The following is a 26,527-nucleotide window of genomic DNA, read 5'->3' as shown; positions in this document are numbered from 1 at the left end:
AGAAATCTCTCTGTAAAGTATGACACGACCAAAACAAAGATGAATCAAAGATATTTAATACTTTTAAATACTTTGTTTTTATTTATTTTAAAGAATATGAACCAAGATATAAAAGATGGGTGAGATATCAGTTAATTACAGAGATTTGAAGATTCAAGATTACTGTTTAGAAATAATGTGCATGTATATAATTCTGACATTTTATATTGTCGTCAGAAAACAAATTATTACAATGTACACGTGTAAATTGTTTATAACATCAGACAAAAAAATATAACCATAGTTTAAAGCATTATTTCAGTAATTAAGTTGTGTTCTGAAATTAAAACTAAACATGCGTAAATATTGTCAATACATATAAGGTTGCATCATATATCAACATTTTGTTGTTCTCTGTACATATTATTTTTCCACTGATCGAGATCACGAGACTACTGTATATACGTAGACATAATTTTTCATAATTTTTTTTAATATCATATATCATTTGATCCAACGTTGTTATTCCTTGTGTAATCTTTAATATCAAAATTATAATTTGAGTCATTTTTCACTCTTTTCGATAAACCAAGACCAACTGTGCACCGTCAGTTATATAATTAAATATCGTATACTGAACACATATCTGTTAGGATTTATTTTGTTTGCATAAATATCTTTTAAAAAAGCAATTCGGAGACAAAACTGGTTCCAAATTTGTATTGCCACACATCCTTAAAACTAACTAAAGATCTTTGATAATTATGATTTTGGTCTTTTGTGGATAGTTGTCTCATTGGCAATCATACCACATCTTCTTTTTTTATAGGTGTGCACTTTCTGATTTTCACAAGTTTAAGTAAATCTTTATCTTTATATTAAGCTGATTTTTAGAATTTACATGTATCTCTCCTAACAATTTAGAAGATCATAGATTAAGGAAAGACATGCAGATGTTTTATAAATAAATTTCCAGGTTTGTAAAATTATTCTTGTTATCCTGATAATCTGTTTTAGTTCTCATGGTTTAAAGTGAATAAGCCGCTTGCGGTATGCATGCACGTGTGGTGGTTTAAACAATTATTTAGTCATGTGGCCAAAGTCAAAGGTGAGTTATGACTTGGTGTCCATTGTTCGTAGACTTTGCAAAGGCCTTTCCGGTGGTGGTGGTGGTGATCACAGATGTGTTTTCCAGTATGTACGGCCGTGGTGATCACTGCTGTGTTTTTTTAGGTATGTGCGTCCGTTCGCCCGTTAGTCCGTCCAGTTAAAGTTGCGGTGTTAGGCAGTTTATAATGAATTTGTGGTCACATGAACCTGAAACTTAGTTCACATACTCATAATACATGCACGCTTTATTTTATTGATGTGTATACCGAGTCGCTCGCTTTAAAAACAGACTTGAAAAAGGAGATATATGCATTTGTTTGCACCTGTCCTTAGTCAGAACCTGCATGATGTTCACTGGTTGTCGTTTGTTGATGTGGTTCATAAATGTTTCTCGTATTCATATATATTAGATCGTTGGGTTTCCCGTCCCGTTTGAAAGGATTTACATTTGTCATGGGGTCCTTTATAGTTTGCTGTTCGGACCGTGTGAGCCAAGGCTCATTGACAAAGACCGTTCTTTAACCTTTAATGTTTACACATTATGACTTGGATGGAGAGTTATCTCATTGGCAAAACTCATCCGATTTTGTCTAGTCTTATTACAATCGTGATTATGTCGTGACAGATTCTGTATTTTTGGACGGTGTCCTGGGGAACTGGTAAGATCCGAAGAGATATACCATTGCTGTTTTTTTGCCGATCGAGTCCAGATTGTATCCCGAATGCAAACCGTCTTTGACGAAATCGTTCCGCAAGAGTACCGTTATAAATACGAAATTTGCCAACAATATCTTCGTCTTAGTCCCGACAATTACAGAATACGATGCGACTGAGTCCAGACAAAGCCGTTTGCACTGGGGTACAGTAGACTGTGATAGGATTCCGTTCCAACAGTACCTGGTCATCCCAAATATGGCGACAGTTTTCTAACGGATATCTTCGGTCAGCGTTGGTTCACTGTCTGGTCACTGTCTTGTGCCTGTCGGTTGTATTCGACAGAAAAGGGAGGCTGTCGGGATACATTCGGTCGTTTTTAACCAGGGAAAGATGCAAATCGAATTATAAAATCGGATTCAGAACGGAATAATCGGGGAAAGTTCGGATGGAAACGGCTGAATTTGGACTCTTCCTAAGCAATGTCTGATTGTTGTCGTGATCAAATAAATGTTTTTTACTAATTTTAATAAAAGTTTCCAGCCATGATTTACAAGATCTTGATCAGACTTTTTACATATTTTAAAACGAATGATCGTAACTAGGACGGCGGTAAAACTCTTGAAAAAATATAGTACAGAAAATCCCTGTGTATAAATAAAACAACTATGACATAGACAATAATACTTCGGATTCGGTAGGTGATTGCTATTTTAGAAAACCATACACTGACAATCTTGCTACATGCAGAACATCAAAGAACATTGAGATAACATCAGGGAGTGCCTCTAGGTACTGTTTTTGGTCAAAGTATATTTCTTGCTCATCACTCTAAAGATCACTCAAACTATATATCTGTCAATGGCAGCGTTGTCTTTCGATTTATTAAAAACAATTATGGGCACTCCATTACACCAAGACTTATAATTCAATTTCAAAATGTGAAAAGACTGGTTTATCCCATTCAGGCATGCACCCAGACGGTTACACACCATTAGTCCGACAGCCCATTAGTCCGACAGCCCATTGGCCCGACAACCTATTAGTCCGACAACCCAATATTCCGACAACCCATTGCTCCAACAGCCCAATAATCCGACAAACCATTAGTCCGACACTTATCAAGTATCAGGGTATCAGGGGAAAATAAATATGTCCGTCTGTATTATAGCGTATATGACATATTTTAAGAAATAACTCCGTATATATTACATAGGTAGTTCGAATACTTTCTATATACTCAATTAGAAATCAGTGTATAACAGTGTATACAGAACAGAACAGAATAGAAAAGAAAATCATTTTTCAAATTACAGGGTCTAATAGAGCATATAAATCAAGAACAGTAAGTTAAAGTTCAAGTTACTGCTCACTGATGATACATCTGCCCAAATATTTCAGTTTTAACAGGAAGTTGTTAGGTTATGATTCTGAAAAAGCACCACACGGCTTAGCTGACTTGGTTATCATATGAAAAGTGTTCGGTAGACAGGAAGTTGTTGAGTGATGAATCTAAAAATGCAATATACGGTATGGCTGACTTCAACAAAAACCTGAAACAAAATTTCAGAAATCTTTGTAACGTAGTTCATGAGAAAGATGCAACGAAAATATTCGTGGGACGGACGGACGAACTGACGGACGGACTAACGGATGGACGGAAGAACAGAGGTAAAACAGTATATCCCTCACCTTTTTTAGAAGCAGCGATATAATGATTGGGTCAAAATTAAAACATTACAATACTAGTATAATATATGTGTAAACAAGTGAACACCTTCAAGAAAAGACCAACATACTTACCAACTATGCAAAGCAAACTGGTCTGAATGCCAATGCCAAGAAGACCAAGGTAATGTCAATAAACACTAGAAATACAACACCAATAACAATCAATGATCTGCCAGTGGACAGTGTTGACGATTTCACCTACCTTGGAAGCATCATAAGCAAAGATAATGGAACAGGGAAGGATATAAAGGCAAGACTATCTAAGGCACGTGCAACATTTGCTAGACTTCATACAATCTGGAAGTCTAACCAGTACAGTTTAAGGACCAAACTGCGAATTTACAACAGCAATGTAAAATCTGTCCTACTGTATGGTTCGGAAACTTGGCGTGTTTTAGTGAGTGACCTTCAAAAAGTAGATGCTTTCCATACTAGCTGCCTTAGAAAAATTAACAAAATATTCTGGCCAAATAAGATCAGTAACAAGAGCCTTTTGAAGAAATGCAATGCTAAAAGTATAACAGCAGAAATCAAACAACGAAGATTTAGATGGTTAGGCCATGTACTGAGAATGCCACAACATCGCACACCTAAAGCAGCTTTAAATTGGACACCACCAGGAAAAAGGAAACCAGGGAGGCCTAGAATCACCTGGAGAAGAACTACAATAGCAGAATTAGAAGCAATGGGTTACACCTGGGGCCAAGCCCAGTACATGGCTAAGGACAGAGAGAAGTGGAGGCAATTTGTTGTGGCCTTATGTCCCACTTGGGATGAAGAGGATAAGTAAGTAAGTAATATATGTAAAGAGTAATAGTTTTCGAGCCTTTTCGTATGTACATAAATCGTTTGATAATTTTATGTATTTACAGAATTAAGTAAAAAAAAACCCGGATAAACCAAACTATTTCTGTTTGGAAAGACTTCGAATTCCGTAAAAAAAATATACTGAATCATGACGGAACAATTATTTGCATACCGCATACGCAAATACACACCACAGAATTTTAATTACGTGTATATTTGCAGAATTCAATTTAAGTTATACAGGGAATTAAATGTACAGATTCTCATCAAACTATTTTTTAATAAATTCGTCGGGGTCGCATATGATTTGCTTTATAAATAAGAGAATCTATTCTGTGTTTTGAAAATAGTGGGACTCCAATATGGCCAAATCCAATCCACCTGTGTAAGGATAAGGTGAACAACTCTACCTTAGTCAATGAATGGTAGACAAACCAAGAGTAAAACCAGGAGAAGGTAAACACGCGGGACAAGAATGTCGCACATTGTATAGATACATGTTATTAGTTGTTATTGGCTTTTAACTAGCTGCCAATACCTGCAAATACTCTCAGATCTGTAATTTGTGTTTGATGATACGTGGGATGTGTAAATACCCTGTCACGTCCGGTATGTATAAGTGTTAAAAAAATTTGTGCTTCGTAATTATATCTGATGAGTTAAGCCCTTTTAAACTAATTTTTAACCCCGCCACATTCTTAATGAGCCTGTCCAAAGTCAGTAGCTAGTAGTTTAGTGGTTGTCGTTGGTTCGCGTCATATTTGTTTTTCGTAAATACATGTAGTTGTGCTGTAATTCATCAGTTCTGCCCCTCCCGAACCATTATAAAAGAGGCCTGTTTTTCGAGATTTTAAAATAAGCTCGGAATATAAAATCGGTACTCCTACAAATATATTGAATGTCATCTCTCAGACTATGTCTGGTCGATCGTTATTGGGTGCTGTGTTCTGTCTCCATATTTCGTGGAGTCATATTCCCAAAAACAACATTCATTAAATCGCACGCGTGGGTGTCTTGGAAGAAGCTGGACTCGAATTGCTTATCTTTTCGGAGCACATTTCGGTCTATTTGTCATCTTATTTTTTTAGGACCTGGGTTTGTATTTGTCTCTTTGTTTTTTCTAATTTTGACTGACTCTACATTAGTCGCTTATTTCCGCGACAAAACTATTTCAAATAAAACTCAGATGAGTGATACAAGGGGTGGAAAGTGTTGCGACCAAAGAGGGCGGGTAATGTTATCTAACTCTGATATATTTATTTATGTAGCTAATATTGCTGAAACTTCACTCCCGTGATACGCGAAAGGGGGAAACCTAGTAAGATCTGACTAGTGAAAAGAAGATAGATCAAGACAGAAAAAAAAACCAGCGAACTAGAACAGCAAAGGATGACAGTGGACACACAAACGCCGAAATATAATGACAAATAAATTACTCAGACCGGTAAAACGAAAGAGGAACAAGTGTAAGGGCTGAGCAGTTGTAATAAGTATCAACTACAATAAACTGAGACAAAAATCACGCATGAGAAGAAGAATCGGAATCAAGACTGACAACAACAAATATTATAGAGAACGGAGTTGATCTTTTCAGAGAAAATTTACCAAATTGAATACACTTTTAAAGACAGATGTATTGTCGGAATAATGAGCTGTCGGAATAATGGGCTGTCGGAGTATTGAGCTGTCGGAATAATGGGCTGTCGGAGTAATGGGCTGTTGCAATAATGGGCTGTCGGAGTAATGGGCTGTCAGAATAATGGTTGTCGGACTAATGGGATGTCACCATCCAGGTTGATTGTCATCATCAGGCTCGCACAAGACGAGAAGCATGTCAAAAATGGTTTCATAACTAATGGTCATACATTCCAAACTATAAAAAAAACCTAAATACTAAGGCGTTACATAATAGAATTATCATATATATTGATAAATTCTAAAGGTTACCAATTCAACACTGCAGTAAATTCTTGAATATTGTCTCATTGATGGAAATAATTATTTTGTTTAAATAAAAGTAAATGAAATCATACTAAATATTTTTGTTATACACATATGCACTTTAACGGTACTGCAGTCTGTGGATACCTTTATTTTGGAATTGCACATGGTCATGCTTTTTTGACGCATTTACACTAAATTCATTAGATATAAAATTTGCACTGATTGATATTTTAATCCAAGCTTTAAGGCATGATTTTTTGTATCAGTTGGTATTGGCTTTGAACTAGCTTACAGTAACTGCGAGTACTCTGAGATTTATACTTAGTGCCCTTATAGTTGTTCAGGATACAGGTTGTAAAATAACCCTGCCATGTCCGGTTTCCACAAGAGACCAAATGACACAGAAACTAACAACTATAGGTCACCGTACGGCCTTCAACCATGAACAAAGCCCATAACGCATAGTCACTGCTATACAAGACCCGAAATGACAAATGTTAAACAATTCAAACGAGAAAAATAACGGCCTTTTTTTACGTACAAAAATTGAACGAAAAACAAATATGTAACGCATCAACAAACGACAACCAATCTCCTTGTTTTTATATTGAATCGTGATCTACCGTAGTCCACACTACAGTCTGAGACACATTATAAAGTTAAAACTAGACCATTGTGACATTTAATAAGTTGTTTCATGTAATTAGTTAATACTTCATGTTTTATCATGTACATCTTTTGTATAGTCATTTTATAAAATTTACTGTTTGCATAAAGTATAAATTATTCTAAATAATAGGGATGTTCTGGTAACTAACAGAAATCTCTTGCCATTTTTAGCACAACCTTTTTGATCTTTTGGTCCTCGATGCTGTTCAACTTTGTACTTGTTTCGGCTTTCAAACTTTTGTATCTGGGTGTCACTAGTAGGTCTTATGTGGACAAAATGCACTTCTGGCGTATTAAAATTTTGAACTTGTTGCCTTTTGTTGACTGTTGTTCGTGTGATTCTTTGTCAATTGTGTTGTCATTTTGATGTTATATTTCACATGGCCATAAAAGTGCGAGGTTTGGCATGCCACAAAACCATGTTCAACCCACATTTTTTTCCTTTAAAAATGCACTGTACCAAGTCAGGAATATGGCCATTGTTATATTATAATTCGTTTCTGTACTGTTTGTATTACATTTTAACGTTGTGTTGTTTGTTTGCTCTTATATTTGAATCACGGTAAATTCACATTGTGATAAGACATGTCACTATACTTGTCTATCCCAAATTCATGTATTTGGTTTTGATGTTATATTTGTTATTCTCGTGGGATTATTGTAACAATTATAAAAATCATAATAATAAATTTATTTGCTCTTCATGGGCCCTTTAATTGGAAAAAAATATCTTATCTCATCTTTCACGGCTTATCTATAGGCTTAATAAATAAAGGCAACAGTAGTATACCGCTGTTCAAAACTCAAAAATCCATGGACAAAAAACAAAATCGGAGTAACAAACAAATAATGTTGACATAAACTGAGTCATAAATGATGAATTTAAATATTTCATGCAATTCTTAGATGTAAATCCACAGCCAGATCAGAGCTATACACATAACACAGGCATTACAATATACCTATTATTAACAGGCAAATATTGTAAACGTATTAATGAAAGCAATATCGATACTGTATTTTTAATTTTTTTTTTTTTTTAGTTCTTAACATTTAAACATACAATTCCTTGCAAACATTTATCATATAAATAGCAATATTTTTTAATACATCTAGTTTTTTTTTAATAAAAGGCCAATTAAATTTGGCACTTGTGCTTAACTTTTTAAAATTTTTACAACCTATTATAATATTATCATGATATTATTTCCTTAAAGAGTTATAGTGGATTATATTTTAAAAAGTAGTTGAATACATTTGAGGGAGAAAAACCGGATATAAATCGTATCCAGTCCGGATCCATGGGAGATAACTCTATTTAGAAATCTAGCAACACCTGTCAAATTTTCATTTGTACGTTAGCATTTGAAACTTATGTACAAGAGCACCCTGATATTATCTTAATGGGGGATCCTGGTATCACTACTTTTATGAAAAATGTTCTCAGTAACTACTCGTCCATTAGAGGTAACTAATATAATGCTGTCTGTTATGAATGAAAGCACGGGTTGAAAAATTATGAAACTTGAGCGTTATTTGCTATCAATAAACTATCAATAAAATTTAAGGCAGATTCATCATTACAAACGGACACATATGGCTGTATTTACATGACAAAATCTACTCTGAGTAAAGACTTGCATGTCCTGTTGGAAATCTTCAATCTTGGAAAAGTTTAAATGCCTGGCATCCTTTTGTTATGATGAACCTTCAAGCTAAACTTTTTTCCTTTAATCATGTTAATAGGCTTGATGCTTGGTTTTTTTCTGCATCAGGTAGGACAAGTTTTTAGCTCTCAAATTCACTGTCCAAAAGCATTGTCCTTTGTATCTGTTGTGCATGTGGATTTATCCCCTTTCCCCATTATATTTGAACTTGTACACCTTATTGCTATTCCAGGCTGACCTAGCTGCCACATGAACTTTTGATGTCATACAAAAATCACTTTTGCATTGTGGCGTCAGATATTTTGTTTTATGACGTCAAAATTTCAAGGGAACATGTGTGATATCCAGTATTCTATAACAGCAACGTTTGTTACGTTCATTTTGTTTGGATAACGTCACTCATCTACATTGCATCAATTGATGCTATGGAACGTACACGCAAGTGCAGACAGCATATGACAGTTTTTGAATACATATTTTAACATTGTTTTCTGTCAGTTTAATTAGAATGGAGATAACAATATTATATTTTAAGCTCCAAAGGCATCAATTGAGGATTTGATGATCACAAATAACCATTTACTGTCTTCGCTAACGCATTGCAGTAAACTGAATTTGCCACCATCAAATCCCCAATTGATGCCGTCGGAGCTTAAAATACAATACAGTTATCTCCTAAATGGCGGACAAATAGCGATAAGGTGTATACAACCCTACGATGGAAAGTGTTTCTATTTCTGATGGTTTCTGGTAATTACTTGATGATATTGGAATTTGGAATAAATTCAAATCTTTGCACTACCAACTAACGCAGTTAGCGGTCAAAGCCAAAAATAAACCAGCATTTCAAGATGTCATAATGTTCTTGAATAAAGTCTTTGCAGTAATAAAGGAATCGTAGCAAAAAAATAAAAAAGCCATCAGCTCAAGATGTCACAATTATTTGGATTATCATTGTACCTGATTTAAAAAATGAAATGCTTTGTTGAAGCTAGGAATGTTAACCTTCCTCAGAACTTATGTGCTATGCTTATTTACTATTGAAAAGGGAATATCAAAACATAAAGTTTAACTGCAACATTACACCAGCTTTGCATTGGCAGTCACTGAAATGTGGCAATCACTAAACAGGACAACTCTTGAGGAAATGCAATCTTCAAAATCATGCACATAGATCTTGTACCTATATATGTAAACAAATTTGCTTATCGAATATCCTATCTGACACAAAACAAGACACCATTCACAGAATCATTCTTATAGACTTATATAACCCCTAAACATGAAAGATTCATATATATATATATATCAGTGGCAGTCCAGAACTTTTGTATTTGTACATGTCACAATAATGCAATCAGCAATGTAACTGTTACACATCTATACTATTAAACGAGAAGACCTCATTTTGGGTGTCGCTTCTCTTCTTTCCACAATAAATTAATCTTCATGCCTCTGTGTCCTATATGTACAGTGCATAATCGCATTTGTCATCCATTCATATGATTATCCAGATTGAGTTATTTTGGGAGAAAAATGAGAAAAAAGGCGTCTGGATATGTTTCCGTCATTGGACGAAATTTTAAGTCAGATTAGACTTCCGGTTTGCGTTTTCTGTATACTTTTAACATACATATATACTACCAATAAAGTGTATTTTCTGTCTGATATCCATCATTGAACGAAATTTTAATTCAGATTAGAACTCCGGCTTGCGTTTATTGTATACTTTGAAACAAATACATATACTAGGAATAAAGTGTATTTTCTGTCTGATACAATTTTCAAGTTTACTATCCACGGCGGTCACAGAGTTAATTAAATAGAGAGTGTCTGTATAATATATCAATGACCGCCGTGGATCGATTATTAAACTGAGAATTGAATTTAAAAGAAAATACACTTTATTAATAGTAATAAATTTAATGTCACTATACTATTTAATTTATATCAAATTCGGAACCTCTGGATTTCATGTTCTTAAGACCGGGATATCAAAATCAGGACCCCTCCCGGTGCGATCCCCCTTTTATGAATGTTCATAATATACAGATAAGCGCTTAAATTATCCATGTGTCATTAAAATTAATAGAGAACTAACAAAAAAATGGATTTCTTTTGAGGAAAAAGGAGGAGCCGGGCTAGAAAAAACAATTATCCTGTCCCAAATTACCTATGACTTTTGATACCTTTCCTGAAATTCTCCAGTTAGAAGATGAGGTATGAATGCCAATGAGACAGTACTCCGCAAGAGACCAAAATGACACCGAAATTAACATTTAAAAGTCACCTTACGGCCTTCAACAATGTGCAAAGCCGATACTGCATAGTCTGATATAAAAGGCCCCAAAATGACAATGTATAACAATTCAAATGAAAATACTAACAGCCTTTTTTATTTACAAAAAATGAACGAAAAACAAATACAAAACACATAAACAAACGACAACCACTGAATTACAGGCCCCTGACTTGAATGCTCATAATATACTACATGTATGAAATTAATAGAAAACAAAAAATAGGAATTTTGGAAATAAAGAAGGACGGTTAAAAAAAAACATTTTCCTGTCCCCAAGTACCTATTACTTCTGATACTTTTCCTGAAATTTACAAGTCAGCAAATCTTTTACAAAATTCTTCATACAGCAAATTACATACTTTCAACCACGCTCTGAATGCCCGCGATTTCGCAGGTGTGTTCTAGTTTTTTTTATCTGTAAATAATCAGTTCCAAACCTGACCTTGAATTCCAGGAATCTAATATCTGTTCTAAAGATATGAATGATGTCAATGTTAAAGTGTTTATAAATTGGAGTTATCTCTCTTTGTCTAGAATTTTAGCTGAATCAACTACAACCTATGTAATATAGACAATGTAATATTTAATTATGCTTCCAACTGATACATTTAAGCAATTTTTACTCTACTCTTCAGTGCTTACAAGCACTTTGATTCATTATTGTAAGATAAACTTTAATACATTGTAATAGCCAGTGTAAATATTTACAGTGTAAAAAAAAAAATGTTTAGTTCAAAAACAGACATGACAGAAGAAAAAAGGAAGTTACCTTGAAACTATATTTGTATACAGGTGTAAAGTTTTTATGTATATATATTTGACTGTAGAAATTTGACAGAAATTATATCTTGCACATGCAGGGCATATATTAACATCAGATTAAAACTCAAATGGTTATAGTATACTTTATAAAAGTCGTCTAATATATGTACAATCATGACAATATAATAATATTTTTTTCATAGCTTTCTTGTATGCATGTCCTCATAAATTATATTATAAATTTAAGTTTTTTAGATGAAGCTGAAATTAACTGCTCTTGGTCTTTTGGTTAGCAGGTTGTGTATTAACTTTTGAATTTAAAACAGTAGTCATGGTAGTACAAAATGTAGTATACATGGTATATGTGTATAATTATGCAAATCCTTGATGTAATTAAACATATGTATGAAAAGATTTACAAGTATTATGTTTGACAGGTAAAGATAAAGACAGTGGCCATGCAAAATTTTGGGATGTGGTAGTCATAACAACAGCAGATGAAGATCAGAAAGATATATTTGATGCTCAGCTGAAAGACAAACTAGACAGAAAGGAAGTGCCATTAAATCTACCTATTCATATCATATCAGATCCACCGGGGACTAAACTTGGTAATTAATTCAGATCATTATTAGTACCATGCTCTTAGGATGCTAAGAACCCTTGCAACAATTCTTTGAGGTGTCCGTACTCCGTGGGTGGCCGGTCGCAAAGCAAAATTTCTGTCCCTATCCAATATACCCTCATTTTTGAGTGGCAGTCCAAATTCTCTGACCATCATTCTGGATGGCTTCTATTACAAGACCTACCTATTGTATTTATTGTTGACTTTTTCTCATCCTGAATATGCATGAAATATTTGCCACTGGATGTTAAGCAACCAACAATATATAAAATCATTATTCATTATAACAAGGTTAATACCATGTCTCAACCTGTGTCACTACATGCAATTGATTGAGAAAGATCTTCCAAATATTCCATTTCATTTGATTCAAGAAAAATCTTTGTACAAGTAAATTTTAAAATATAGACAAAAAGGTAGTGACCAATAATGACTTGCTGGCAGATGTTAAAATTCCTAACATGCCACAACTCAACATTAACAAGCTGTTAGTAAAATATTAAATCAATCTCATGCATAAATGGCAAGAAAAGCTGGACAAACTACAAATATCTTTGGGACCTGACTTTGGCTGTTGCCTGCTATTTGATTGGGTTGTTTTCTCTTTGACACATTACCCATTAATCCCATCCTCAATTTTATTTGGGAAACTTGTCTTTTGTTTTTGAATATAGTATATATAAAGTAAACTGTGCAGAAGTTTTTGTTTATAGACTTATTAGATATAGGAAGATGTGGTGTGAGTGCCAATGACATGAATGAGACAACTCTCCATCCAAACAACAATTTAAAAAAGTAAACCATTATAGATCAATGTACGGCCTTCAACACAGAGCCTTAGCCTTATTGAATAAGGAATCAGAATATCGACTTGCAACAGTCAATTAAACTGGCATGGTTATTTGCATGTTCATGTTGTAATACATATCTACCATTATAACATTTACTACATACATTACATGCCACCACAGACTTCTAATTATTTGTTACTGTGACATTTAAGTGCCAGTCTGCCTAAGAATCAGGCAGTTGTGAAAACATGACCAAAAAAAATCAACCAATTTGACATTGATTTTGGTTCATAATATGTAGTTATGCACAAAAATAACATTCATTTCTGTTTTCTGTTCTGGTAATAGAAGATACAATTTGGTTGAAATGCATAAGAAATTAACGAATGAGGGGAGATAACTTTGTAATTTGCTCTCATTCTAACCAATTTTCTAACCAAGTTATTTGATATTACCAGACACACACAAACGAAAGACTAATAATGTTTAACTCAGGATGATAGTTAGTATTAAATAACATAATTAGCTCAGTGTTTTTTTTCTGATCATGATTTGATTTTTAGCGAAATTGCCTGATTTTTACAAAGACTGGCACTTAATTACTTTTGTTATATATTTTGAAACTGTAAACCCCTCAGTTAGTTCTGTAAAAGAGAGACTAAATATATACCAAAGGGATATTCAAACTCATATATATGTCAACAACAAACAATGACATGACATAAAACAAATTCAGACATTCGACAGACAAAAAACAATAAATTAAAAAAACCATAGAAAAATGACATGAATGAAGACTGAGCAAAACATAGAAAAATGAAGACTGACCCTGGTACAAAAAACCAGAGGTGATCTTCAGTGCTCAGGATTGGTAATTAGTTCCTGCTCTAGATATGGCACCCATCCTGTAAATGTTAATCTTACTACAATTGTTGTGTTATTTTTTAATTTCCTGTTTAATTTTAGGAAATGGAGGTTCTACTTTGACTGCTTTGGACTTTCTACACACGGAGTATGGTGCTAGTTTGTATGACTACAGGGTGTTACTATTACATGCTGGAGGGCAGAGTAAAAGAATGCCTAGCGCTAGCATACTGGGCAAAATATTCTCTGCAATCCCCACTGGGAACCCTTTATACCAGATGTTAGACTTCAAACTAGCAATGTATTGGCCATTTCTACCTAGGATGCCTGCTGGGGTGTTTCTATCATGTGCAGATGATTTCTTGGTTTATAACCTTGGTGATGAAACATTGCCATGGAAATTTGCAGAGACTGGTTTTACAGCTTTAGCTCATCCCTCCACTATACAGATGGGTACCCAGCATGGTGTGTATGTTCTAGAGAACCCTGAAAGTATAGACACATCCAAACATATCTTGAACCAGAAATGTACAGAAGTGTTACAGAAGCCATCGGAGACAGTTATGTACAAGAAAGACGCTGTAATAAAAGACAAAAAGTTAAAATTCCCAGGTGATATAAAAGTCAAAGGTCATGTAGCTTACACAGACAGTTCTTTCTTCTTTGGAATGGATGTTGCTAAGAAACTAATTGGTTTTTACAAAGAAAATTCTCCAATTACTTGTGAAATAGATGCTTATGGTGATTTCCTTCAGGCTCTTGGACCAAATGCTACCATTGATTACACATCACATATCCCTAATGTCAGCAACCCAACAACAAGCCTGGTACCAACCAGAGAAAAAATCTTCAATTTACTGAAAGGAACTGATATCTCACTTCTATTGATGAACTCCTCTAGGTTCATACATATTGGAACTACTAAAGAATTTTCTCAACATTTCTGTTTCGACAAACAGTTCCAAGAAGAAGTAGGCTTAGAAATGGATGTCTTCAATAATTGGGTAGAAAATAGAGAAAGTAAAGAGTGCTCAAAGAAGATGAAATTTTCCGATGTCAACCAAGGTTGTGTAATGCATTCTTGCTTAACATCAGATTCAACTGTATCACCTGGTACCGTTGTTGAATATTTCCATGCGGACATACCTGTAAACATTGGTCAAAATTCTATAATTAGTAACTGTAGTTTGTTGACATCAGAGCTGAGTGAGAGTCTAGATCAGTGTGATGTCCCACACGACATATTTTTACACACTGTGCCTGTATTTCACAATGGTTCCACAATGTATGTCACAATCTTCTTCCACGTAAATGATAATCTCAAAAAACAAGCACCTGCTAAGGACCTAATCTTTCTACAGAGGACACTTGGTGATGTATCATCTATATGTAAACTAGACGTACAAAAATTAGCAAACAAAGGAAGCGGTGATGGAGAAAATTCAGGGAAATTAAGTCTTTGGACAGCTCAAATTTATCCTCTTGAGAAAACAATGTCAAAATCATTTCTATTATCACTAAAAACTATTACGAAAGTAAGAACTGAGAATAAGTCTGATTTGTATCTCAAAGATTATCCATTAGTTTCCATTGCTGAAATATTGAAAATCAAAAATTTCAAAACTATGTTGAATTTCAGAAGCAAATTGAATAGAACTATACGTGACAATCAATAGGGGTTTTATTTATGTAACTGTAAGGGGAAATAACTATTTTTTATAATTAAATTATTTATTATTATATATTCAGAGGTAATTTTTAATAAATTTGGTAATACATAGAGTTGGCTATTATATAATCTCATTTAAACAGGAAACCGTTTTGTTTTAATTAATTTCTCTGTTTACTGGTGTAGTTTCCAATAGGCTTTAGGATGCAGATTGTATTTATGAAGTACCAATAGAATTTTGAAAAGAAGTGTATTTGCTAATTTTGAACTTATGTGTTGTTCCATGGAGTACAATTTATCTACATATTTACCTATTTCAACAATTCTGCTTGAGTTAGATTGATAGAAATTATTTGTGATAGATCAATGATATTTTGTATGAAGATGCATTAATATCAGTACATACATGTATCAGTTTGACAACAATGTTGAGGCCCTAACTCTTAGGCCATGGTAACAAGACTAAATTAATTTTAAATGTGAAGTTTTCTGTTTTTTAAGATAACTTTCCCCAAGAGAAGTTGTTGTTGTTATTGGTTTTGGAAGGCGGCTTACTTATGTAGTAATTGCGCCTTAAATTCATATAACATAATTTAAGATATTATGTATATAATTATACTTTCAGTCTTTAATTTATTTTTAGTATTTAACGTTTTGGCGAGTAATCTTATGAAACTTTGACGAACATGGTTGCTGAATTACTAGAAAATATATATATGTTGAGAGACAAAAAAAAAACACATATCAGAAGGTACATGTACTATGAAAATGAAAAAAAAATCAAGAGCAAATGATAGTCCCTAATGAAATGTACATTATTAATTGATAGGTGTCATAAAATTGTTCAGAAAATTTATATGGTTGTTCACCTTTGTGTCGTCTGTGATATACTTATATACATGTATATAAAAAAAAGTATATTTAGAAACCGGTAACAAGACATGTGCTAGTTATATGCTACCAATGTAAGGACGTCTCCCTCGATTGGTGTAGCAAATAAAGAATCCTTAAGAAAGGATTGATTGTAGTTTTTCCTTTTCCATAATGGTAAGTTGCATCAATTTTTTCCAAATAAATTGCCAAAGACATACTGGTATTTTGTGATTCCTCATTCCCTGACAAGAAAAAACACTTCTGTCATTGAACGAGAAATCATCCCTACCTATGCCCTTAATCGCCTATTTAGATTTATATATATATACAGTGTATAATATATAAATGGAGCAAAAATAGAAAAATATGAAAAAATTTAATACCAGTATATTATTTAAACAATGACATTGTTTGATTTTAGTTTTTTAGTACAGAGAATGCCAGCGAAACAGAAGTGCTGGGATGTGCATATACATAATTATACAATAATCTGTGTGTGTTTGTCTTACTGACATCCTCTAGTACAAATTTTAGAATTTGTCATTTTATTATTATAGAAAAGGATTCAACTCTAAGACTTGTTTCTATTCTACTAATGTATGAGCGTAGTGATTCTGTTTGTTTATTTTTCTTAATTTCTATCAATAAGAGTATGACTATAGTTGTCAGTTTATGAAAATCTGAGAGGATATATTGTATTTTTGTTTAAGCTTTAAAGACTTTTAACATATAACGTTAAATAATTAAGATAAATGTTAGTGGTACTTTCATATTAAAAAGGCCTGTAACAAATGTTTCTATTGTTAATTATCTGAGCATAGTGCGATGTGTTTGTTGTTTTCATATCTTTAAAAAAATATGACTGTAATTGTCCATTGTAGAGAATCTTAATGTGATGTTGTATTTTCCCTTACCATGTACTGTTAACTTATCTAGTATAACAATTTTCAATAGATCAGAGTGATTAAATTGAATGTCGATACTTGTTAAATTTAAATGCGTGCATTTCATGGTCAATTAGTACTGGTGTTTGAAAGGTGAATGATTTACTGATGTATGACACAGGTAGAAAAAGTCTGTTTGATTACGCTCAAAGGACTGACACAAAGGTGAAGTGTGCATTGCACTTGTGACTTGCTTATGCTAGTTCTAAATAAATTTATAAAAAGGAAATTATTTCAAATTCGGGTGAGTTTTTCATTTATCTTTTATCTTGCTGGTTGTATACTGAATTGATGAAATATTTTAACTTAGCGACCATCTGAAAAATAATTCATATACACTTGTTCCACATACATAATTATCTGTATTATGATCTCTAGACTAAAGCTAAATGGCACTTATACATATAGTTGAGAGTCTTCCTATTTCCTTATAAGTATATTAGTTTCCCGTAGATAGTTATGCACGGGACTGAAAGTGTGTGTGTATCCGGATAGAAGGTGTTTCAACGAAAGATCTACGACTCCGTTATTTTTAAGCATATCAAACATCTGTTTACGTTGCACATCATATTTTGAGCATACTAATAGGAAGTGTACTACATCGTCTGTGACTTTGCAGTTTTCACAAATTTCACTCGGACTTTTCCCTATTTTGTGTAGATATTTATTGACATTAATAGAGCCAGATCTTAATCTGAATATTATTCGTTCATTTTCTCTATTCATTTGTGGTATAGTAATCTTAAATGATACATTATTTTGGAAGGAGTGTAGTAATCTACCCTTTGGGTTGTCTAACCACTGTTTTTGCCAAATTTGTTTTAAAATGTTTTTTGTTAAACATTTGATGTCTTCTTTATATAGGGGAATATGACAATCTATTGTATCTTTACTAAGAGCCACTTTGGCAGTCTGGTCTGCAATTTCGTTTCCTAAAATTCCGACGTGGCTTGGGATCCACTCAAATATTATGTTGCTACCTAGTTTGACTAACTGGTTGTACAAAAATATAATGTCGTATAATAAATAATTTTTTACCTTAAATAAATTACTCTTTAAGGCCTGGAGAGCTGATAGAGAGTCGACAAACACAACGACATTATTTGGTTTAAATTCTTCTAACCACATAAGAGACAGAAATATTGCCATAAGCTCACTAGTGAAAATTGACATATTCTTAGGCAGTTTGAAACCTTTTTTTATTCCCATTTCAGGTATTGCGAATGCACATGAGGTTTTATTAGAATTTAGATCTTTAGATCCGTCCGTATATATTTTTAAAAACTGGCGGTACTGCGTATAAATCATGAAGTTACTTTCACTTCGAATTAAGTGTGGATTATCCTTTTTCGAGATGAGACTTGAGAGTTGTGTACATACACGGGGTTTAGTCAAATGCCAAGGGGGGGTCGGGAATTGTTTGTATTTATATATTTGATTAATATCAACATCATGTTGATTAATCATATCTTTTGAAACAATAAAATATGGTTTTTTATTCTGTTTTATTTCCCTGGAGTAGCAGAGAAATGTTGCCTTTTTTGTTAAACTTTCCTTAGTTGGATGGTTGTCTTCATGACTAGATATATTTAAAAACGATTTTGTAATAAGGCACTGCCTACGTTCTTCGTAGGGTGGGTCACCCATTTCTACTTGTAGTCCACTTGTGGCTACATTTTTATATGCACCTGTACAAATTCGAAGTGCTTGACTTTGCACCCGGTCCAGTATTTTCTTTACAGAATGTGAGGCAGAATTATATACCTCACATCCGTAGTCTATTTTAGATCTTATAAGAGCAATGTATATGTTTCTAAGAGAATGGCTGTTTGCTCCCCACTTAGTACCTGTTAGAAGTTTCATGCAATTTAGGACTTTACTGCATTTTGCCTCTATATATTGAATATGTTTTAACCAAGTCAATTTACTATCAATAATTATTCCTAAAAATTTCACCTCATTGACTACTTGTAATAGACTGTTACCTAACGTTAATAATAACTTCTCAGACTTTTTCTTTCTACTAAAGACAATAGCTACAGTTTTAGAGGGGGAAATGAGAAATCCCCATTTATCACACCATGATTTTATATTGTCAAGATCTTTCTGTATTCTCCTTTGAATATAACCAATATAACCCAAGAGAAGTAATAAAAGTCACCATACAGCCTCCAAGAATGAACAAACCACAAATATCATATACAGCAACAAATGGTAACCACTGTCTATGTTTAGCTTAAGTACAAATCTATCAATCAGTTCACATCCAACATCCAATAGATTTAGTGTAAAAACGTCATTTATTGTCAAAGAAAAACTGACCATGTGCATGCCAAAATACAGGTATTAAATGGTATGTTCATACTAATTATTTGCTACTTGTAAGAACTTTTAGTGCATTTGATTAATTTTCTTTTTACTGGTGTAGTTTCCAGTAGGCTTTAGAATGCAGATTGTATTTATGAAGTACCAATAGAATTTAAAAAAAAAAGTGTATTTGCTAATTATACAAATATTTTTTAACTTATGTGTTGTTCCATGGATTACATTTACATATTTACCTATTTCAACAATTGTTAGGTTTTTTGCTTGAGTTAGTTTGATAGAAACTATTTGTGATAGATCAATGATATTTTGTATGAAGATGCATTAATATCAGTACATATAAAAAAGAAGATGTTGTATTATTGCCAATGAGACAACTATCCACAAAAGACTAAAATGACACAAACATTAACAGTTATAGGTCACCGTACGGCCTTCAACAATGAGCAAAGCCCATACTGCATAGTCAGCTATAAAAGGCCCTGATAAGATAAATTATAAATGTAAAACAATTCAAATGAGAAAACTAACGGCCTTAATATGTAAACAAAAATGAACAATAAAACAAATATGTAACTTATAAACAAATGACAACCACTGAATTACAGGCTCCTGACTTGGGACAGGCACATACATAAATAAAGTGGAATCCCAAACCTCCCCCTAACCTGGGACAGTGGTATAACAGTACAACATAAAAACGAACTATAAAAATCAGTTGAAAAAGGCTTAGCTCATCAGATAGACACAAAATACAAGTGGATGTGGCCGGGTACTTATACATCCTGACACAAAAAGACACAATGAACAGATCTGACATACATGTATCAGTTTGACAACAATGTTGTGGCCCTACCTCTAAGGCCAGAGTAACGAGACTAAATTAATTTTAGATGTGAAGTTTTCTGTTTTTTAAGACAACTTTTCCCCAGAGATCAAATGATATAGAAGTTAAATAATAAAAGTCACAATACAGCCTCCAAGAATGAACAAAATACAAATATCATATACAACAACCAACAGCAACCACTGTCTCTAAGCTTAAGTATCAATCAGTTCACATCCAACATCCAATGGATTTAGTGTAAAAATGTCATTTATTGTGAAAGAAAACTGACTGTGTGTAATGCCAAAATACAGGTATTTAATGGTTAGTTTATACTAATTATTTGCCACTTGTATGAACGTTTAGTGCTTTTGTATATTATTGCAAAAATATAAATAGGTGGAACAGTATTGTCGTCACTTACTGTCACATTCCAAATGTAGACCTAAGAATGATAAAGTATGTATTCTACGTAGATTTATTTTAATTCAGTGTGTACAATACAAGTAGTCATAACCATCAGCTCTTCTCGACATTTGAACGACATACTAATGCAGATGAGCATGAAATAAGTTAATAAAAACAAGTATGAAGCACTATTGTTTAGGATGTCGTTATAAACAAATGTTATAACAAAAGCAATACAAATTGATTTTGCTAGTTATATTGATTGATTGTTGGTTGCTGACGTCCAGTGGCAAATAGTTCAGGCATGTACAGGACGATATAGCTAGCCTATATACATGATATTCTGTAGTTAAATATGGTAACTACTGTTAATATAAACTAAGCATGATTTAAACCTGATAAATTAACATGATGTAAACACTAGCCCTATGATGGATAGCTTGTTATGTGGTCTATGTACTTGTCTTTTCGTGATGACCACATGGTGCTTCCTTTTATATGAAGAAAAACAATGGATGTTGCATTAAAATATGAAAAGGTTTAATGAACAAAGTGGCTACACATTTATCATTTAGATGTATGTGTTTTTGAAGTTGGTTATTTTTGTGTTTGAATAATTCAAATTTCGGTCTTTAATACCAGAAGTGGATAATTAAAATTTTGGTCTTTAATACCAGAAGTGGATAAGTCAAATTTTGGTCTTTAATACCAGAAGTGGATAATTCAAATTTCGGTCTTTAATACCAGAAGTGGATAATTCAAATTTTGGTCTTTAATACCAGAAGTGATCAGAAGTGGATAATTCAAATTTCAGTCTTTAATACCAGAAGTGGATAATTCAAATTTCAGTCTTTAATACCAAAAGTGGATAATTCAAATTTTGGTCTTTAATACCAGAAGTGGATAATTCAAATTTCGGTCTTTAATACCAGAAGTGGATAATTCAAATTTTGGTCTTTAATACCAGAAGTGGATAATTCAAATTTCGGTCTTTAATACCAGAAGTGGATAATTCAAATGTAGGTCTTTAATACCAGAAGTGGATAATTCAAATTTCGGTCTTTAATACCAGAAGTGGATAATTCAAATTTTGGGTCTTTAATACCAGAAGTGGATAATTCAAATTTCGGTCTTTAATACCAGAAGTGGATAAGACAAGTCTGACACTAGTAAACTGTTCTTTGTCTTCGGTCTCGATCTGTTGGTTTTTATAGTGTACGCCCAGGGACGCGACAGAAAATATCCAATGGCACACCCAACAAGTACAGAAATAATAATCCAGATATTCATTGTCATCACACATAGCATTAATGTATATCCTAATATAATACGAATCACGTGAATGGAAGATCTCTTACAAATAAGTGAATATGATATTTTCTTTACTCTTTCTTCGTTATCCGACCTAAAAAGTACAAATTGAATAAATTAAGTTCACATAAAAACTTAATATATTTAATGTATTATATAGAATATAAATGGTCACATCTTTCCGATACAAATATATTGGAGTTGCACAAGCTCGTGCTTTTCTCAAACTGTTTATGGAATAAAATTGAGAATGGAAATGGGAAATGTGTCAAAGAGACAACAACCCGACCATAGAAGAAACAACAGCAGAAGGTCACCAACAGGTCTTCAATGTAGCGAGAAATTTTCGCACCGGAGCCGTCCTTCAGCTGTACCCTAAACAAATATATACTACTTCAGTGATAATGAACGCCATACTAATTTCCAAATTGTACACAAGAAACTAAAATTAAAATAATAGAAGACTATCAAATATATAATTTTAATCTGGAAAAGGCGGAAACTTCGATTTAGTTGTTAGAATTGGCTCTTTTAATGTATGCATGTTCAAGTCAGGAGCCTGTTGTTCTGTTCTTGTCGTTGGCTCTTGTTTGTCATATAAGTTTTTCGTAAAATCATTTTTTTCTTTAGAGACGCCTACCTTTAATAGCTTACATTCAACTGTATACGACTGAAAACTGGGATTGTATAATTATCTTCAAAGATCCGGCAGGTTCTGTTAGTAGAGTAAGTAGAACCCTTCCAGAGTACTTGCATTCATCTCAAGTTCTTCATAGGGTTTTTTTAATTAATATTCCCAGTTTTGATTTGCTTTTATCCGATAGTTTTTCATTCTTGAGGTTGAATAAAGAAGATATTTGATGTGTGTGTCAATGGTTTGTTATTCAACTATATATTGATCATGAGGCTAGCTTGCCTACCCTTAATCTGTAAAATTTGCAAAATTTTCATTTCCGGCTTTCGCAGAGTATCACAACGGTGTTGTAAGTAGAGCCTTGATTTATGTTTTGTTCAATCTTAGGATTTCTACGTTGTGGGTTGTCTGTTTTGTTTTTAATCATGTCTGTGATTTTTAATTGCACCCACCTTTGGTAACTTACATTTTCATCCACAATTATATGCATTTTAAATAAATATATAAGATGGAAAGAAAAACTTACCTAGCTGAAGGCAATTTAAATTCAATAACATTTACACATTCAAATAAAACACTCAACAATACCGTTGCAATCATCTCTAAAACTAAACCTGAAAAAAATAATAAAAAAAACATACTGTTACAGATTATCTCGCTTGTATAGATAATGCACATTGTTACAGCTTAGATTTTTGAAAAGAAGTTATTCTTATGCAATGAAAATGCACGTAATTCCACTCATTTAATAATATATTCTGTACATTTTATGGTAATGAGGAACTTCTGATAGCAGCAATGTGAATTTTCATAATTGAAAGAAAGCTAAGCGATTGGCTCTACACATAAGTCTTGTATGATACTTACTGAACAGATCGTCAGTTTGCCATTTCGAGAACAAAAAATATGATGTCGTGTTTGTTGCTAGGAACTTTTGCTAAAACAGAAATCCTTAATTTTATCAACATTACTTTTTCATAATTATATAACACATTTAAAACCGAACTTTAATATTTTTGTAAATGAGATAAGCATATCATAATTGCAACAAAAATTGCTTGGCAATGGAAGCGAGAAAGGAAGTGATAAAAATAAAAAGTCAATCCTCTAGGTTGATATATAGTGTTCAAATTTACTTTGGAACTTTCTACTGAGACAGACTTTGGAGAGGCTTCAAAAGTAAAAACTGTACTGTCTTATAATAATAAACGAGAAAATCGGTCCTCCTGACTAAACCACATTATCACGTTCCTTTGTTTTTGTTTTTGTTCTGTTTCATTTTGTATCTAACACTACACCAATGTAAACTCTCATCTTCCATACTATGTAGTATTTTTGTGTCATTTTTGCATGTCATCCTTTATATCTTCGATTGTATTGTATTGTATTGTATTGTATTGTATTGTATTGTATTGTATTGTATTGTATTGTATTTTGTATTGTATTGTATTGTATTGTATTGTATTGTATTGTATTGTATTGGATTGGATTGTTGTATTGTATTGTATTGTATTGTATTGTATTGTATTGTATTGTATTGTATTGTATTGTATAACCATGTGTAATCCCCCCTTTTTTAACTAACAAACAAACCATACTTAGAGTACAAATGAAAAGAACTAAAGCTTATATAAAGAACATATTGATAGAACTTACCATAACTCTGTTGACAGCTGTAAATGTATACAAAATATTAGCATGCACACTTTATTAAAACATACAGGGACATAAATGCCAGACCATGTATAGCTCGGCACACTTTAAAAACAGACATTTGCCTCCATATGGGGCCTTACGTTCCAAGCATCATTTGCGCAAACAAATGGATCTGAATTAAAAGATGAAAATGTCAGCGTAACATAAAATTAGACAAAATATATAACGGGTGCATTGCAATGAGATGAAGTAATTTCATCTCAATTGATATCTTAGTGCTGGTACAGAAAAAAGCATTGTACTTTATAACTCAACTCTTTCCTTAGTGAGGAACTGTATCAATCATATTGACTCTTTGAATCAGTATGCTATATATAGGACTCTTAAACAAAAATTATTTTCCTTCTGACGAAATTTGTTCAATGAATATATTAATCTATAATATGATATACATAAACACGGTCAAATTGTCTGCTATTAAAAAAGCCATAAATAAAATAATACCGTATGTATAAGATAAGATAAGTTTTCTGTTTTGCTTTTTCAAATCATATTGTGTTGTAAAATTATGCCCTTTATGGGTTCTTGGTTAGATTAATAAAATTCTTATCTTATGACCCGCAGAAGTGAATTACTGACTATATGAGAAGTGAAAAAAAGATAGTTGCCATTTTTGTATTTTTTTTTATCATTGAAATGATTCAAAAACTCTTACCATAATTACAACATATTTAAAGGCATTACTAATTAACAAATCTTCCATCAAGTGTATCATGTGTATGACGCTCTCAAAGATAAGTTCATAGCTATTTTAGTTTGGTACATGTTGTATGATCTTGTATATGCACGAACACGTTTTGATAAAGTGATATAAAGACCTTTGATTTATAAAGCACTATTCTTGAGTGGTTTGTATATATATATATTCTGAATAAGATTTAACACTTTTGAAACCATTTAACAGTCCTACAACTAATAATTTCAGAAGACAAATAAATACAATGTACACAAATTCAAGATGTCAGCAATTATATAATTATGAACAGTATAAAAAATGTGAATTGAAACATAGACAGTCAGAACAAATACAAGGCTTCTAAATGTTCGTTGAAATGCATAATTTATAATTTATAAAAATTTGTTACCTTTTTTCAGGGCTCTGTCATCCGTTTTCGTGCTTGCATGAATTAATTTTCGATAATGTTAATTTCTTTATTAGAACTAATAAAATTCAATATATTCAGTCAAGTATTTTTGTAAACAAACAAAAAAGAATTAAATCCTGTATCAAAAGACAATGAATCAATATACTTTGGTTATACGGAAGATGCCTTGACCTTCTTTAAAAAAAAAAACGGCATTTGAATTGGTGGTTGGCACTACATTTTTATGATACAGGATTGTTTTTATTATGTTCGTACTATATTTTTAGATTTTTTATGATATTTTCAAATAGTTAACCAATATATAAAGTGTGCTTTAAAAATGCAATGCCAAAAAATATTACCGAATATATCTGTTAGGTGAATATTAATGTATATATTACCTAACAACAATTGTTGTTCGTTCAGGACCCGAAGCTCTCAACAACAAGACAGAGTCTATAAAGAAAGGTAAGATAATTCCTTCATTATACCTGAGTATGTATGAAATGTAAAAACTGCAGGTTCCAGTACGGCCTCAGACAATGAGCAAAACCCATTATGCATAGTGAGTGAAGTATTGTTAAAATGTCAAACTAGGGAATACTTTTGCATGATGTTACTCCTTCTTGACATAAATAAACATACGATAATTATTCATTTTTAAATATAAAAGTTCCTCGACCCACGCAAAAGCTTTAAGATTACTATGTCTTCCCCCAACCGACACCCAATAATAGGTAATCCTTGGCATAAATAAAACCCTTATAAAATACCGAATTTTTACATGGAACTCAGTTCTCTCTTATTATTTCATTTTACATTACATATTCA

At 32.7% G+C, this 26,527-nt stretch overlaps 2 protein-coding genes across 2 annotated transcripts; both read left to right on the top strand.

Annotated features, from left to right (window-relative positions):
* The first annotated feature begins 3,598 nt into the window (after positions 1–3,598).
* On the top strand, positions 3,599–4,264 carry LOC134696933 (uncharacterized). The gene has a single exon (XM_063558900.1). It carries the CDS (start codon positions 3,599–3,601, stop codon positions 4,262–4,264), a length of 666 nt encoding a protein of 221 aa, XP_063414970.1.
* A 3,936-nt stretch (positions 4,265–8,200) lies between these two features.
* Positions 8,201–15,687, top strand: LOC134695968 (fucose-1-phosphate guanylyltransferase-like). Its single transcript, XM_063557473.1, has 3 exons — positions 8,201–8,361; positions 12,063–12,236; positions 14,008–15,687. Exons 1-3 carry the CDS (start codon positions 8,298–8,300, stop codon positions 15,579–15,581), a joined length of 1,812 nt encoding a protein of 603 aa, XP_063413543.1. The 5' UTR covers positions 8,201–8,297; the 3' UTR covers positions 15,582–15,687.
* Positions 15,688–26,527: the final 10,840 nt, after the last annotated feature.

This window comes from Mytilus trossulus, chromosome 14 (assembly GCF_036588685.1).
Source record: "Mytilus trossulus isolate FHL-02 chromosome 14, PNRI_Mtr1.1.1.hap1, whole genome shotgun sequence".
Taxonomy (NCBI): Eukaryota; Metazoa; Mollusca; class Bivalvia; order Mytilida; family Mytilidae; genus Mytilus; species Mytilus trossulus.
Note: the sequence above shows the minus strand (reverse complement) of the source record. Positions and strands in the feature narration are given on the sequence as shown.